Below are 17,530 nucleotides of genomic sequence, written 5' to 3' on the forward strand. Positions count from 1 at the left end.
AGGCTGACTTGTCTACCAGCTGGAGCTCTTCGCCTGTGGTCCCAGGATGCAACATGTAGGGTCATAGCAGAGGTTTGTTTGTCCTCCTAGGGCAGGGTCTCCCCTTGGGTACATGGGTCCGGCATGGATCCGCCCTGCAGCCCCGACCTCCCCAACAAGAGGACGGGTCACTTATGGCTGCCCAGATCCGACAGACGGCCCGCCCTCCAGACAGGTGCACAGAGAGGATTTACTGGCTGCCAGGTCTGGCTGCTTAGTGGGGCAGAGCCAGGAGCAAATGGCAGTGCCATGCGGCTGGCTTGGAGGCCAGGCTGAGGCGGGATTAATTGATTTGTTCCCTCCCTCTACAGATTCGCTGTCCCGGGCCCTAGAGCCAGCAGAGAGCGGTTAGACTCCGACAGAGCATCCCAGAGCAGGCGATCAGGAGCTCCCCACCCCCAGGGGAGGGGGGGCACTAGGCTGGATCCAAGGGCAACTCCCCTGCTGTTTAGCAGGAACAGGCCTGATGGCTTTCAGCAGCATTTTTCCTTGAGCGAATTCCCATGTGCGCAAGCGAGATGTCTGTGCTGGAAAGAGTCTGGGGAGGGAAGCCCCCGCACGCATCCACAGCAAGTAAATGGTGCCCCCGAATCCCCCGGCCTGGCCAGCCCAGCCCAGGGGTGAGAAGGGACTTCAGGCCCCATGGCTCAGTCAGTCCTGCTGAGATTATGAACCAGGAGACCCTGCAGATGGCTCACGCCAATAGCAAGCCCTGTCTTTTCCTGCTGTGTCCCTGGGATGCCCTGGATGGATCCAGTCTTTGGTGTGCCTCCCCTCGCCCCGGCAGGGCGCAGGGCCTGGGGTTCTCCCCTCCTCTCCCGGCTCAGCCCCCCCGCTCGCCTGGAGAGTCCTACCCATCCACACTTCCCCAAACTGCCCATTGCCCAGCTTCTTGATCAGCTGCAGCGACTCTCGCGGGATCTCCCACACGTCTTTGGTTTTGACAGACAGGTCTGCCAGCTTGGGCATCCCCTTGTGGCACGGCACGGCCAGACGGCAGCACAGGCCCGCAGCTCGCTCTTGCGGACAGAGCCGAGGGGAGGAGGGAGCGAGAAGAAAGAAAGAGAGAGAGAGATGAGAGCACAGACAGAGAGACGAGGCCCTCAAGGGCAGGGAGAGAGAAACCACATTGCGCTGCCCCCGGGGGCAGCACAACCAAGCCTCTCACCCGCCCCACACGGGGGTCACGCCGAGGCCCTGCTCATGGGGCAGCGTCACCATGCTGCAGGAGAAGCAGCGGAAGGTGGCAATGCTAGCCAAAGCGGAGGGCAGGAGCAAGGGACTCATTGTAGGCGATCCCCGGAGGAGTCAAGCCTGGGCTTTGCAATCGGGAGGCTCCCGACCCTGCCCTTGATCGCACGGCTCCTTGGGTGGGAGTCCTGGGGAGGAGCCCTCCGGAGCGCTGCCCTGGATGGGCCCGTGTCGCGGAGTGTGGGGGAGTCCAGGCCCTGCACCCCTCTTCCTGGGATCCACTGAGACTCTCAGCCAGCCAGTAAAACAGAAGGTTTATTGGACAACAGGAACACAGTCCACAACAGAGCTTGTGGGTACAACCAGGACCCCTCGATCACGTCCTTCTGGGGGAGCAGGGAGCTTAGACCCCAGCCCTGGGGTTCCCTGTGTTCCTCTCCCCAGCCTCCCAAACTGCCAACTAACCCCACCCAGCAGGTTCCCTGCTGCAGCCTCTGTTCACATTCCCGGGCAGAGGTGTTACCTCCCCCTCCCCCTCCTGGCTCAGGTGACAGGCTCTCAGGTCTCCCATCCCCAGGGCACATTCCCAGGTCAACACTCCCCCCTCCCTGCTGAGTCACTTCGTCACATCTCTCCCCCCTTCGAGACTGAACTGAGCGGGGTCACTGTGACCAGTGACCTGGGGAAGTTCGGGGCCCCCTCTCCGGGACAGCGCATCCGCTATCAGGTTGGCACTTCCCTTCACGTGGACCACGTCCATGTCGTAATCCTGCAGGAGCAGGCTCCATCTCAGGAGCTTGGCGTTGGCTCCTTTCATCTGGTGCAGCCAGGTCAGGGGAGAGTGGTCGGTGTACACGGTGAAGTGCCGCCCGAAGAGATAGGGCTCTAGTTTCTTGAGGGCCCACACCATGGCCAGGCACTCCTTCTCGATGGCCGCGTAGTGTTGCTCCCGGGGTAGCAACTTCTTGCTCAGGTACACGATGGGGTGTCTCTCCCCCTTTTCATCCTCCTGCATTAACACCGCCCCCAGTCCCGTGTCGGAGGCGTCGGTGAACACCACAAAGGCCTTGTCAAAGTCCGGGTTCGCCAGAACTGGGCCACTGACCAGAGCCTCCTTCAGCGCCCGGAAAGCCACCTGGCACTGCTCGGTCCAGACCACCTTGTCTGGCTTCCCCTTCTTGCATAGCTCAGTGATGGGGGTGGCTATGGCGCTAAAGTGGGGCACAAATCTTCGGTAGTATCCTGCCATCCCAATAAAGGCTTGGACCTGCTTTTTGGTGTGGGGAGCGGGCCAGTCTCTGATCACCTCCACCTTGGCTGGTTCCGGCTTTAGGCGGCCGCTCCCCACCCGATGGCCCAGGTAAGACACTTCCGCCATCCCCACCTTGCACTTCTCCGCTTTTACAGTCAGCCCAGCCCCCTGGAGTCGGTCCAGCACTTGTCTAACCTGGGACACGTGGTCCTCCCAGGTCTGGCTAAAGACACAGATGTCATCAATATACGCCACGGCAAAACTCTCCATCCCCCTCAGGAGCTGGTCCACCAGGCGTTGGAAGGTGGCCGGCGCTCCCTTGAGGCCGAAAGGCAGGGTCAGGAACTCATAGAGCCCCAGAGGGGTGATAAAGGCCGATCTCAGTCGGGCATCTGCATCCAGCGGCACTTGCCAGTAGCCCTTTGTAAGGTCCATGGTGGTAAGGTACCGAGCTCCTCCCAGTTTGTCTAGGAGCTCGTCCGGCCTGGGCATGGGGTAGGCATCAGATACAGTGATGGCATTGAGCTTCCGATAGTCCACGCAGAACCGGACCGACCCGTCCTTTTTGGGGACCAGCACCACCGGCGAGGCCCAAGGGCTGGCAGATGGCTGGATCACCCCCAAAGCCAGCATGTCCCGGACCTCTCTTTCCAGGTCCTGAGCAGTTTTCCCTGTGACTCGGAAGGGGGAGCATCTTATCGGCGGGTGCGACCCTGTCTGCACCCGGTGGACAGTCAGATTAGTGCGTCCAGGCTGGTTGGAAAACAGCTGTCGGTACGGATGCAGCACCCCCCTGACCTCAGCTTGCTGGGCAGGGGTTAGCTGATCCGAGAGGGGGATTGTTTCCAGGGGGGAACCAGCTCTGGTCCCAGGGAATAGATCTACTAAAGGGTCATCTCCCTGCTCTTCCCACTGTCCACACACGGCCAACACCACATTCCCCCTGGCATAATATGGCTTCATCATATTCACATGGTACACCCGGCGGTGGTGCGCCCGGTTCGACAGCTCCACCACATAGTTTACCTCATTGAGCTGCTTGACGACCTTGAAAGGGCCCTCCCAGGCGGCCTGTAGTTTGTTCTTTCTCACAGGGATGAGAACCATCACCGGATCCCCGGTGGCGTAGGCACGGGCCCTTGCCGTGCGGTCATACCAGACCTTCTGCTTCTTCTGGGCTCTGGCCAGATTCTCCCTGGCCAGGCCCATGAGTTCAGCCAGTCTCTCTCGGAAGATCAGGACATACTCCACCACTGACTCTCCATCGGGAGTGGCCTTCCCCTCCCACTCGTCTCTCATCAGGTCCAGGGGGCCCCTCACCCTCCTTCCATATAACAGTTCGAAAGGCGAAAATCCGGTAGACTCCTGGGGCACCTCCCTGTACGCGAACAGCAGGTGAGGTAAGTACTTGTCCCAATCCTGCGGGTGCTGGTTCATAAAGGTTTTCAGCATCATCTTTAGCGTCCCGTTAAACCTCTCCACCAGCCCGTTGGACTGGGGGTGATAAGCTGAGGCCCAGTCGTGCCGGACCCCACATTTCTCCCACAAGCACCGGAGCAGGGCCGACATGAAGTTGGAGCCTTGGTCTGTCAAGACTTCCTTGGGGAACCCCACTCGGCTGAAAATGGTCAGGAGCGCATCGGCCACGGTGTCTGCTTCAATGGAAGCTAAGGGCACTGCCTCGGGGTAGCGGGTGGCAAAATCTACCACCACCAGAATGTATTTCTTCCCCGACCGGGTCGTCTTGCTGAGAGGCCCCACGATGTCCATGGCCACCTTCTGGAAAGGCTCCTCTATGATGGGCAAAGGTCTCAAAGCCGCTTTCCCCTTGTCCCGGGCCTTCCCCACCCTCTGACAGGGGTCACAGGATTGGCAATACTGCCGGACCGTGGTAAAGACCCCGGGCCAGTAAAAGTTCTGTAGCAACCTCTGCCGGGTGCGCCGGATTCCCTGGTGCCCTGCGAGGGGGATGTCATGGGCCAGGTACAGGAGCTTGCGGCGATACTTCTGGGGGACCACCAGCTGCCTCCTGATCCCACAGGACTCTACTTCCCTTGTGGGAGCCCATTCTCGGTACAGGAACCCCTTCTCCCACAGGAACCTCTCCTGGCAGCCTCTCCTCATGGTTCGTACCACACCGAGGTCGGCCAGGTCCCTGAGCTTCCGCAAGGAGGGATCTTTCCTCAACTCGGCCTGGAACTCAGCGGCTGGGGAAGGGATGGGGACCGGTTCCCCCTCAGTGGCCAGGTCTGAGGCCTCAGCCTCTCTGAGCCGTGCCCCTCGGCCCTCCCTTCCCACCAGGGTAGGGTCCTGCGCCTCCGGTGCGGTACCCTCCCCGAGGTCAGGGAGCAGTGGCCCTCGCCGGCTCTGGCTACGGGTCACAACCAGGGCGGTCTGGGGCTTGCTTGGCCAGTCCTCTAGGTCTCCCCCCATCAAAACTTCAGTGGGCAAATGGTGGTGTACCCCCACATCCTTGGGGCCCTCCTTGGCCCCCCATTTCAGGTGTACCCTTGCCACGGGCACCTTAAATGGGGTCCCGCCCACCCCTGTCAGGGTCAGGTAGGTGTTGGGCACCACCCGATCTGGGGCCACCACCTCGGGCCGGGCCAGCGTCACCTCCGCGCCCGTATCCCAGTATCCATTGACCTTCCTCCCATCCACCTCCAGGGGAACAAGGCACTCTCTCCGGAGGGACAGCCCCGCGCCCACCCTGTAAACTGAGCGCCCTGAGTCCAGAGCCTCCAGCCCTCTGGTGGAGCTGGCCTGGGGTACTCTTCCCTCCTGAGCAGGTGGTAAACTGGTAGGCCCCCTTTCCTGGGTCGTCTGCCCCTCGTCCAGCTGGGTCCCTACCCAATTAACCCTGGGTAGGTTGGGTCTGCTCAGTTTGTCCCTGAGCCCAGGGCACTGGGACCGTATGTGGCCTCTCTGGCCACAGTGATAGCAGCTCAGGTCACGTTGGTCCCCTCGAGCGGGTCGGAGGGGCCCGACGCCAGGCGTTCCCCTTGGGAGGGGGTTCTCCCTATTTCCCCGCTGGGAGGCCCCCTGGTGACTCTCTCTCTGCATCGGGGGGGGCCTGTTCTTTTGGGACTCCTCCTGGCTACCCCCTGACCGACTGTTCACAAACTCGTCGGCCAGCTGCCCTGCGTGCTGGGGGTTCTCGAGCTTTTTGTCCACCAACCACAGCCTCAGGTCGGAAGGGCACTGTTCATACAGTTGCTCCAGTACAATTAGGTCAAGCAGGTCCTCTTTAGCTCGGGCCCCAGCTGTCCACTTGCGGGCATATCCCTGCATCCGGTTGGCCAGTTGTAGGTAGGTGACCTCAGGCGTTTTACGCTGACTCCGGAACCTTCTCCGGTACATCTCGGGGGTCAGCCCAAACTCACGGAGCAGGGCCTGTTTGAACAGTTCATAGTCCCCTGCCTCCGGCCCTGTCATCCGGCTGTACACCTCCACGGCTTTGGGGTCCAGTAAGGGGGTGAGAAACTGGAGCCTGTCTGCAGGGTCAACCCTGTGCAGCTCACAGGCATTCTCAAAGGCCGTCAGGAAGCTATCTATGTCCTCCCCCTCCTTCCGCTGGGCCAGGAAGCACTTATCAAAGTTCCTTGCAGTCTTGGGTCCCCCCTCACTCACCACAGCCGGGGCCCCACTGCTCTTCAGCCTGGCCAGCTCCAGTTCGTGCTGTCTTTGTTTCTCCTTCTCCTGACGTTCCCTCTCCTTCTCCTGACGCTCCCTCTCCTTCTCCTGACGCTCCCTCTCCTTCTCCTCCTGCTCATGTTGACGCTGTTTCTCCTTCTCCTCCTGCTCATGTTGACGTTGTTTCTCCTCATGTTGACGTTGTTTTTCATGATCCTCCAGCTCCCTCATTTTCATCTCCCTCTCCCATTCCAGCCGCCTCCGCTCCAGGGATGGGGAGCTCCGCCGGGAGGATCCCCTGCTGGGTGCTGGGGTCAGGGTGCCCTCGGTATTCGCTGGGCTTCCCCCAACCCCTCCCCCAGGCATAGATAGGAAGGGTCTCGGGATGTCCTCGGCAGCAGTCTGACCCCTCCCAGCCCGGTCAGGCCCCGGGGCCCACGCTGCGTCTGCCGGGCGGCTCCCCTCAGGGACAGGGATCGGGTCATCCAAGCGATCCCTCTCCTCCAACTGGGCAATCAGTTGTTCCTTGGTGGACCTCCCGATGCGCAGCCCCCTCTGCCTGCACAGCTCCACCAGGTCACTCTTAAGGCGTTTAGCGTACATCTCCCTGCTGGCCACTCGCAGGCCGGGCAGCTTCCCACGGTTTCCAGGAAAAGCCCTTAGTGTGCCAGTCCTTCTTGAGGTCACCACCTCTTTGCCAGGGTCGAGCTGCAGACTCCTCCGCCCCTGGGACCGCTCGCTGCAATCCCCCGGGGGACCCTGTTACTGCAAAAGTCTTTCTCTCTGGTCACACATTCCCAGGGGTTAGCCGCCCCCCGAAACCGTCTCTCTCTGAATCTTCAGCACGCCTGGTCCCCGTCAATTCCCCTTCGTTTTACTGTTCCCCAGTCACTTACTGCAGGAAGCGCCGTTCACGGGGTGCAGTAGATCCCACCGCTGCCACCAGTTGTCGCGGAGTGTGGGGGAGTCCAGGCCCTGCACCCCTCTTCCTGGGATCCACTGAGACTCTCAGCCAGCCAGTAAAACAGAAGGTTTATTGGACAACAGGAACACAGTCCACAACAGAGCTTGTGGGTACAACCAGGACCCCTCGATCACGTCCTTCTGGGGGAGCAGGGAGCTTAGACCCCAGCCCTGGGGTTCCCTGTGTTCCTCTCCCCAGCCTCCCAAACTGCCAACTAACCCCACCCAGCAGGTTCCCTGCTGCAGCCTCTGTTCACATTCCCGGGCAGAGGTGTTACCTCCCCCTCCCCCTCCTGGCTCAGGTGACAGGCTCTCAGGTCTCCCATCCCCAGGGCACATTCCCAGGTCAACACTCCCCCCTCCCTGCTGAGTCACTTCGTCACAGCCCGTTCTACCCACCAGTTGGCCCTGACCCACTCTGAGCCCGGCCTGACTCCCTGGGTGGCCCAGCCCCGAGCAGTGGGTTTCCCAGCCGTCCTGGACCTGGCATGTTGGTCAGCACCGAACGGCGACTGCCGATCTACCTGTGGCGGCTGCCGATCTACCTCACTGGTCTTACCCCCTCGGTCCGTGCATTGCTCCCACAGGATGGCGTCTGTGATCGGTGCTGGGGTGGGGTTAGGGGGGGAAAAGCAGCAACCAAAGGAACCTCCCTCCCCTGTGTTGGGGCTTTGGCCAGCATGGGATGCTGGGGGGAGAAGGTGGGGGGGCGCTGCTAGACGAGGAGGGAGGCACGGTGGGAGGAGAGGGGCTGCGGTGTGCCAGCCAGGGCAAATTTCATTTGCAGCACAAGGAATTAGCAGAGGCCCGTCAACCTGGGCACAGGTTCCCCAAGGGCTCATCCCGCGCAGGAAGGAGAGATCTCCCGGAGCCCCTGCTCTGGGGCAAAGCCCCTGCTTCTCCAGCTGCCACTGGCTGGAATTCCCCTGGGCTCAGATTTGGGGGCTTCTCTCAAGGGCTGGGGAGAAGGAATCTTGTGAAGGCCAGGCCAGTGCATTTCATTGCAGCTGCTGGGCAGGGTGCAGAAAGGCCAACGGCATCTCCAAGACACGCAGCAGGCACCCTCCAGCTTTCCCCACTTTCCGAATTCGGTCTGGACAGGCCAGCGTCACAACTTCCGCCCTCAACCCCCCGAGGGCCTGGGGGGCACCAAGACTGAATGGAGCCAGGACTATGGCTGAGTAATGCTCTCAATGCCACGCTCCCTCTGGTGCCATCCCTGCCCGGCCCTGGCTTGTCCCCCCTTACCTATGTAATGCTGGACCAGCTCCTGGATGGTCTCGAACTGGGACCGCGTGGTGATGTAATAACCCCCGTTATCCAGCTTCCGGATCTTATAGTGCTTCACGTGGTCGCCCTTCGTCTCGTCCCAGTCCCGGATGGATAGGGAGTAGGCACCTGGGGAGGGATAGCAAAGTGGTCGGGCTGGAGACAGACACAGGCAGGGTGCCTGGAGGGGGTGGTGGGAGCAGCTAGTGGACACCAGCAGGGGGCACTGTGTGGTTATATGGGGGTTCAGAGGGGCGCTATTCCCCAGGCACGCGGGCTGGAAGCGCATCCCCGCCTGCTGTCACGCCCGTTATTGGAGCTGTCTGGCTGCCGGCGGGGAGGCAGATGTGGGGAAACATCTAGGCCCCCGCTGCCCCTCCCAGAGTACCCCCCACACACACCCGGGATGCTGAGAGGCATGGCTGCTACCTTTGCTGGTCTCGCTCTCGCGGATGAGGAAGGTCCCTCGGGGGTTGCCGTGACACAGCAGCTGCCTCTCGGCGTCCTTTCGCCCCATCTTCCCAAAGTACCACCTGGCGCAGAGGGCAAGGAGAGGGAGGGTTAGTAACATGTCGGGGCACCTGGCAGCCACGGCTCGCCTATGCCCCGCCTGCTGCGGGGACCCAGAAAGGGGAGGGATGGATTTGGGACTCTCTAACGAAGACACAGAGGGCCAGGGGAAGGATGGTTATGGCCCAGCCCTGAGACTCAGAGAGCTGGGTTGGCTCCTGGCTTCCTGAGAGCCTTGGGAAGGTCACGGATTCTCCCAGAGCCTCAGTCTCCCATCTGTAAAATGGGGAGAACGCAACGTCTGTTCTCCCAGCCTCTGTCTCTCTAGTTAGACTGCAGCTTCTCTGGGGCAGGGTGCTCTCTTACTTCGTGTACGTACAGCGCCCTGCACAGTGGAACCTTAATCTCGGCTGGGGCCTCTAGGTGCTATTGAAATGCACATCAGAATATGGTAGCTGGGTAGATGATGTACACACATGCACAGGAGGTACTGGGTGGGGAAGTATGTTTGAGACTTAGAACAAAAATCTGGGAGTCAGGACTCCTGGGTTCTGTTCTTGGCTCTGCCCCTCGGAGTGACCTTGGGCAAGTTGCTGAGGCCACATTGTTCAACGTTGGTCCCTGCCATTAAATATGAGTTCAGGTGGCCGATCACAGGATGGAAGCGTCAGCCTTTTAGCCTCTCTCTGTCCCAATTTTCCCCTTCTGCAAACTGGGAATAATAAACCTTACCTACCTTCCAGCAGGGCTGCAGGGGTGAATTTACTAATGGGTGCAATGCGCTTGGGGATCTGGGAGCAGAAGGTGCTACAGGAATATTTACCCAGGCTAAGCTAGGGGTAATCCACTCTCATGCTTCAGGGCTGATGTTACAGCGGTCAGGAAGGAAACACCCCTCCCACTTGCAGGTGAGGTGCATCATGGGAGATTCCACCTCCTGAAGCATCAGACACTGCTGGAAGCAAGTTACCACTGTGTGACCCAGCTGGTTTGATACAGAGAGGCAACTCCTAGAGCCGGGGTGCCTTGGTACAGATCGTGTGTGTGTGTGTGCGGTGGGGGGATCGGCTGGGGTCTGTATTGCCCCAAGGGTGCTGTGGGGGATGGAGTGTCTCCTGGACGTCCCTTTGTCACTGGCTCCCTCCTCTGTCCCCAGCCAGAACACCCGGTTCTGGCAGTCAAGTGGGCTCCGTTCCCCAGTCAGCCCAGTACTCACTCTTCTGCCTGGATGGAGTCCACTGGGGCCACGTAGTTGCTGGGGACGTAGCCCGTGGCCCCTGTGTTCAGGGACCTCGCCTCCCACCAGTCGCCCTCGCTGTGGAATCAAAGAGACGGAGTGAGAATCTGTGAGAAAGTCCCCTCCCCACTCCCGCAGGCAGGCACATAGCCCATCCTGGAGACCCCGCTGAGCCCCTCTGTCCCACTCCCACATCATGGGGCATCCAGCATGAATACCAAAGGAGGAGCCACTCCTCAGCTGCTCCCAGCCTGCCCCACAAGGGCCAGCCAGCTTAGACCTGGGAGCAAGGCTCAGGCTGGGCTTTGTCACCTCTGCCCCCCCACCCAGCCACCAGTGGGTTTAACTCGGCCTAGCTGGTTGGATGGGCTTGTGGTGCAAACGCCAACGGGCTGTGAAATCCCCCAGCCAAGCTGCTCTCGGAGCAGGGCCGCATGGGGCAGGGAGCTCCAGCCAGCAGCAGACCCGGGTGCGTTTGCACTTCGGGGAGTGGAGTCAGCGTTCCTGGAGGGGAGGGGCCCAGCCCTGAATGGGACACTCACGTATTGTTGATAATGTGGAATTTCTCCCCCTTCAGGAACGTCAGGTCATCCTCTGTCCGGGCTTCGTAATCATACAAGGCAATGAATAGGGTCACCCCCCCGCCTGCGAGACACGGGGACAAGGCAGTGAGGAATCTGCCAGGGGCAGGCTGCTGCGAGCTGCCACCATCACTCTGTGTATTAGTCAATGCTTGCAGTCACGTCGTGCCAGGCACTGCACAGACTGTCCCTGCCCTGAAGAGCTCACAGTCTGATAGATGCAGAGTGAGAGGGGAAACTGAGGCACAGTGCAGGGAAGTGACTGGGCCAGGTCACCCAGCAGACCAGGGAATAGAACCCAGGTCTCCTGACTCCCAGCCCAGTGCTCTGTCCACTAGAGCTTTTGAGGGGCATTGGCCTTTCACCAGTGCTGCTGGGCATTTGTGCCACAGGGGAGAAGGAGTCTGGACACGGTTGGGAAGAGTTCTCACATGAGGAGGGGCTCTCAGCCTCTTCCATACCAAGCCTACCCCAGGACCCGGCTCCCATTGAGCAATCCCGGAAGGGCAGATTAGTCGTTACCCCCTGGCACTGGACTGCGACCCACCAGCCCGCACAGAGACCTGAACTATTCCTAGGACAGAACGGCCCTCAGCCCAAAAGCTCATCCACCTCCACACAGCCACCCTGATTGGTGCCTGGAACCCTGGCAACCCTGCCCCATGCCCACACGAGTGCCGTCCTAGACTGTCCTACTGCGATGCCCTCTGGGCACCTATCCCACAGATCTCAGATTAGCTCCCAGCAGCCGTGGATTGTGGGAGATTTTGAAAGCCCAGGGGTGCACTGTGGGACAGGAGAGGGTGGTTTACAATCCATCGCTGGGCCTCAGCAGAATGGGGATGGGAAACAGGTTTCGCTGTACAAAGGAACCGAGAGTAGAATCATAGAATCATAGAATATCAGGGTTGGAAGGGACCCCTGAAGGTCATCTAGTCCAACCCCCTGCTCGAAGTAGGACCAATTCCCAGTTAAATCATCCCAGCCAGGGCTTTGTCAAGCCTGACCTTAAAAACCTCTAAGGAAGGCGATTCTACCACCTCCCTAGGTAACGCATTCCAGTGTTTCACCACCCTCTTAGTGAAAAAGTTTTTCCTAATATCCAATCTAAACCTCCCCCACTGCAACTTGAGACCATTACTCCTCGTTCTGTCATCTGCTACCATTGAGAACAGTCTAGAGCCATCCTCTTTGGAACCCCCTTTCAGGTAGTTGAAAGCAGCTATCAAATCCCCCCTCATTCTTCTCTTCTGCAGGCTAAACAATCCCAGCTCCCTCAGCCTCTCCTCATAACTCATGTGTTCCAGTCCCCTAATCATTTTTGTTGCCCTTCGCTGGACTCTCTCCAATTTATCCACATCCTTCTTGTAGTGTGGGGCCCAAAACTGGACACAGTACTCCAGATGAGGCCTCACCAATGTCGAATACTCGGGCAAAGGGCCACAGCACCCGACCCTTAGTGCCCAGCACGACCCAAACCCTAGTGCAGTAGCGCCAGGATTCACACTGCCCCCTGCTGGGTGGAGCAGGACTCGCATCCCAGTGGGTTAATTGCTGGGGAAGTATTCCCCCAGCACCACAGCCCCAAGGCCCTGCCCCACTGCAGGGGCACCAAGGAGACTCACCTGTGATCCCCCCTCCACACACGTGCAAGGTGTTGCCGGGGTAGAGGCCGGGGCCCATGAAGGCAGGGGCGCCGGCGGTGCTGACGGGCGTGCTGTGGAAGTTGTTATAGTCAGGGATGCGGGTGAAGCTGCTGCTGAGATTCTGCTGGGTCGGGTCGGGGCCGTAGCAGGATTTCGATGCTGAGCTGGTCGTGCCATCAATGTTCTCCGTCTGGCCTTTATTCGACCCCTTCTCCTTGCAATACACACAGCCCATTCTGGGCAAAGCCTGCAGAGGGTGGAGAGAACGTGGGGGTCAAACACGGGGTGGCTGCTCAGGTCACGCTGGGGCAAAAAGACCCTGCCCTTCCTCCAGGAACTCTGCTAGCCTGCGCCATGGGCTGTGCACCGCTGCCCATCAGTGACTCCTGCGCGCTGCTGGACCGGAACGGACCCATTGCACGGAGCGGAACAATGATCCTCCCAGCTCGGGAGCTTGACTGCTCCCTCCCACAGCGCTGGCCGCAGCCCGGTGGGTCCATCCCCACAGCAGCTCACTCCCACCACAGCAGGACTGTGGTCCTTCCAATGCACCCTTCCCGCCCCAGCAGATGCACCCAGCCAGAGAGCCCCACCTTCCTGCCGCACTGCACGAGAGCGACGGTCCATGCAGTCGGGCCCCACCCGCCTCTTCCTTGCACATGGCTGCCCGTGCGGGCAACTTGATGCCTCTCCCACCTGGGAGTGCGAGTGTCTGGCTGCGTGTGACGGCACATGTGTGACCACACGGCTCCATGGGCGGGGGGGCGGGATATGGGGAGCTCACTAACTTCGCCTTCCTCCCCAGCTGTCAAACTCCACTTCCTTCTCTTGCCATCTGCCACATGCCGGTTGCCTGGCAATAAGGTCGGTGGGTCAAGCTGGAGGAGGAGGGGGACAGAGCTGTGCCCAGCTGCCAGGGGGTTAGGGAGGGCACAGGAGTCCAGCCAGCAGGGGCAGGGAGCTGGGCTGAGCTGGGCCAGACCGGGTGCCTTTAATCTATGAAGCTGGAGCTAATGGGCTGGGGGTCAGCTGGGGCAGAGGCTGGCGCCCAGGTACTCTAGTGACGGGCATGGCAGAGTGGGTAGAAATTCACTCCCCCCACCCCCCGGCCAGCCCTGATGGAGCCATGGCAAAGCAAGGTGGGGGATCCTGGTGGATTTCCCAGTAAGGCTGGTGAGATCCCTGCTGCTCGAGGCGAGCAGCTCCCAGGGTCCTGGCCCCTGCTATTCACTCTCTCTTCTGCGCGGACTACAGCAGAAGCCAGCTGCAGCATTTCTCCTACGAAGAGAAGGCGAAAGGCAGAGAAGGGCTGGTGCAAATCAGCATGGATGGCAGTTTGCACCAGCTGCGGATCCGGCCCAGGTCCTCCGCCGGAGGTGTTAGAGGGGCTCAGCTCCCTCCCACATAGGGCAGGAGCGAGGAGCGTGGACAGAACTGGAGCAGCAGTCAGGCGTGGGGCGAACTCGTGGCTGGGGAAGGAGAGGCGGTGGGTGCGTTAGGAGAACCGTGCCAGGCCAGGACTGAGACCCATGGGCAGAGTCGGGCATGGGGAGCCTGGGACTGGCAGAGAAGGGCGTCAAGGGGATGCAGGCCAGAAGCGAGGCGTGTTGCTTGAACGACACAGATACTGACTTGGTTTCTACAGCGTCTGCAGGCTCAGCTGAGAGCCCATCCCTGCAGCCCCGGAAACAGGAAGAGCCCTGCGCAGCTGGGGTCAGGCTGCGGCTCCCAGCCTCTGTCAAGACAGGGGCTCCTCTGGTGCTGGGTGGCTGCCAAGGGCCTGCTCGGTTTTAACCACAGGGGCTGGGCTGAGATCAGCACCAAGGCCTCGTCTACATCGGGGACGTTTCTGGAAAGTCTCCCCAGCGTGGCGAACGCAGGCCGGGCTCCTAGCACAGATGGGCCCTGTTCCACCCCCGGAGGGGGGTCTGGACTCTGCAGTGGGGTCCTCCGCTGGCTGGATCAGCCGGAAAGCAGCTTCAGAGGCAGGAGCTGGGCAGAGAGCTCCTTGGGCTAGTCGACACCCTGTGCCACGCGGGTAGCAATGCATGCCTCGGGAAGGGGCATGACCCAGGGTCAGCTCCAGAGACGCTGCCTGCCTGGGGACACCCTGCCCCGCGGAACTCAGGAAGGGCCTTGCCATTCAGCTTCAAAGGAAACAGGACCCGGCCCTTCTCCTGTGTCCAGCTGAGGTCTCCGGCTGTGGTGGTGCTGAAGGGGAAGCAGACTCTCATGCTGGCTGTACCCGATAGCATGCAGCAGGCGTCCTGGCACCCACTGTACCCGGCATGGCCTGTTCCCTCCCCAGCCCAGCCACCGGCTGAGGTCTCCCAGAGAAAGGCGTAGTGGGACCCGGTGGAGAAAGGCGCAGTGCTCCTGCCCATGTGACCGAGATGGGGTGGCCAGTCCTAGGGCCTTGATGGCATGGCTGACCGGGACCTGGCAGGAGGGATCCCTTTTGCGGGGCGGGGCGGGGGGGGGGGGGCGCTGCTGGCTGGAGGGTGGGCTCCCTCTGGCTCTGGGCTTGATTGTTATTTTCCCTTCTTTCGAGGGGAGGGGGGGAAAAGAGGGAGCATGACTGAAACACCCCCCCCCCCATCAGTCTCTTCTCCGAGAGCACAACTGCGCTGCACACGCTCAGAGAGCTCTGGAGGCAGAGCCAGGTAGCAGAGGCTGATGCCCTGAGTGGTGGACGCAGGCTGGCGTCTCTTAATGCAGAGCGACAGAGCCATCCCAGACAACTGCCCCCGGCAGCCCTGGGTGAGACGGACGGCAGAGCGTGGGGGCGGGGAGAGGAGGAGGAAATACCAAGCCCATTGAAAAGCCAGCGAGAAAGAAGAGACCAACTGTGAAATCCTGCCCACCGCACAGACTCAGGGCCCCGGCAGCAGCCCTCGCTGGCCAGCTCCCACCCTCTCAGCCATTGACCCGCTTGCTGGGACGCTCTGCAGCAGGCTCCAGCTAACTCCCCAGCCAGAGAGAGGGATGATAAATACCTCCTGCAGGGGCCGGAGGAGGCCGTGGGGCTGTCGTGCGCTAGGCTGTAGGGGCGCGGGGGGGCTGTACCTTTAGAGCCTGTCTGGACTTTGGTGGGTCCATGCAGATGCAGAACGTCGCAGGGAGCAACACACTGCGCTCTCCCTCTCGCAGCGGCTCTGCATTTGCTCTGCCCCTTAGTTGGGTAGGGAAGCCCAGGCTGCCAGCCCAGCTCTGCACAAGGGGAAAACAACTCCCAAGTCACAAAACATCTTTCCATTGACTCACCAATGTGACTGCCCCCCCCACCTCCCCCAACACACATTGACACTCACTGGGATGGCTCCTCAGGTCAGTTCAGCTGCTCCATGTTACCTGCCCGAGGAGAACCAACACCTGGAGGACACAAGAGAGATGGAGAGAGATGGTGAGATCCCTTAGGACAACTCTGCCCACAGCCACCTGCATGATCCAGCTGATGACCGGCCATCCCAGCAGGCCACTCAGAGCAGGGCCTAACTCCGCACCCTTCACCAGCCCAGCCGTGGGTCGTCCATTCCTAGCACTCGGACGGTAACGCCCCCTACCCCAGCCACTACGCTCCCCCGCTCCTGCCGCTCGGTTTACATGGCTGCAAGAAGGTGGGGACTCAGGCCTCTCCTGGGTTCTAGTCCCACCTCTGGGAGGTGGAACGCCTCCCCGGGACACCCTATTAAAGGCTGGTCCTGCTGTCATGGGCTAGGCGCTGGCTAGAGGCCGAGGGTGGAATTTTCAAAAGTACCTAATGGCTGTGATGCATCCAACTCCCCTAGGCTGTGAGTGTTGGGAGCCTCAGCCCTATTGAAATGCTCACCTTAGAGTGGTGTTTGGGGGTGGTATGGAGCCGGGGTGTCTCTTGGTGGCACTGGGGTAGTTTATGTTTAATAGGGTACAAAGTGGAATAAAGCATATCCAAGGGGAAAATGGGGTAAAAACCTTCGCAGGAAGTGGGGAAAGGCCAACAGAAATGCACACACACACACACAGGGACACACACACACCACGGCACCCCTTTGTGATGATCTGCTGGGGTTCCCAAAACTGTGAATTACTGTCATAAAGGAGAGTTTTGCTATTGCTAAGCTGTGTGACAACCCACCGCCATGCCGGCTTGTCTGCCCTGCCAGCAAACTTGCCAGGACCCGGCCCATCCAAATCTGGCCTTGCTGGTAACAAATGGGGAGTCCCAACTCCCATGTTCCCTAGAGACACCCTCCCCCGCTCCTGTACACTCCCAGAAGTTATTATGTTTGTTGCTCCTTTAAAGAGACAATACACTGTGGCCTGTTAGCTGGGGTTAACATGCCCTTCCTTTCCATCATGGCACTGAATAGTAAAAGTAAAACAAGTTATTTAACAGCAGGACACAGGATCAAGTGATACCAAGTATAAGGAACAAAGACAGAAAGGGCTACAAGCAACCAAAAGTAACAATACTCTTCTAAAGACTAAAACTTAATCAGCTCAAGTTCTTGTTCCAGATAGTTTCCTTACTTACAGCAGCTTCTCCAGTGTGACTGGTTCTTCTAGCCAGGACCCACCCTTACAACATCCAAAGGCTGGTTTCTTTGATCACTCAAGAAATGGATGGCTTTTCCTCTCACCTTATCTTACCTAAGGCCAGTGACCCTCCTTCAAAAGGCAGGAAGATTTCCTGGGGATCCAGCCTCCATCCCCCCCGGGAGATTGTTATGTGGTCCCTTTTTGCCCACTTGCTCTCCTGAGGACTTGCTTTACCTTGCATGTAAATGTACCCGCATGATCTCTGCCTGACGACCAGGCTGTCAGGACAAACAAATACGCATTCCTCTGTCTAGGGCAGGCTGGGTTATGCATTGCTTGTCAAACACAAAGACAATTTTCCAGATCATATTTATAACTCTTCATACATCCATACACACACCACGCAGTGCTTTCAGGACCAGTGTGTAACCACTTGGTATATGATACCTTACAGGAGACCTTGTGACCCAAGTCCAGTGCCCTCATTCTATTGCCCCCCACCCCAGGAGCAGGGACATGGCTAGCGTCCCGTCCCCCGCCAGACTCAGCAGCTGGGACAGAACAGTCCTCCCGAGCCAGCATGTTAGCTGCCATCTGCCTCGGTGTCTTGACTGAATTCCAGCCACAGGGCCGTCTCCCCGCATCCTCATCTCCTGACGACTGGGCTGTGAAATGACTTTCCATGGAGGGT

General features: G+C 59.8%; 1 protein-coding gene across 3 annotated transcripts in view; it reads right to left on the minus strand.

Moving 5' to 3' along the window:
* The window catches only part of FGR (FGR proto-oncogene, Src family tyrosine kinase), a 61,035-nt gene that overhangs the window by 5,740 nt on the left and 37,765 nt on the right, over positions 1–17,530 (minus strand). For 2 of the 3 annotated variants that reach the window (XM_048826212.2, XM_048826211.2), the window contains exons 2-8: positions 15,633–15,693; positions 12,301–12,568; positions 10,637–10,739; positions 10,074–10,172; positions 8,777–8,880; positions 8,327–8,476; positions 894–1,058 (exon numbers count right to left, since the gene is read on the minus strand). In XM_048826212.2, coding sequence (XP_048682169.2) covers positions 894–1,058; positions 8,327–8,476; positions 8,777–8,880; positions 10,074–10,172; positions 10,637–10,739; positions 12,301–12,556 — 877 coding nt within the window. In that variant the 5' untranslated portion in view covers positions 12,557–12,568; positions 15,633–15,693. The remainder of the gene's footprint in view (positions 1–893; positions 1,059–8,326; positions 8,477–8,776; positions 8,881–10,073; positions 10,173–10,636; positions 10,740–12,300; positions 12,569–15,632; positions 15,694–17,530) is intronic. The other variant, XM_048826213.2, reaches the window with a different exon arrangement.

Source organism: Caretta caretta, chromosome 19 (assembly GCF_965140235.1).
Source record: "Caretta caretta isolate rCarCar2 chromosome 19, rCarCar1.hap1, whole genome shotgun sequence".
In the NCBI taxonomy this organism is placed as follows: domain Eukaryota; kingdom Metazoa; phylum Chordata; order Testudines; family Cheloniidae; genus Caretta; species Caretta caretta.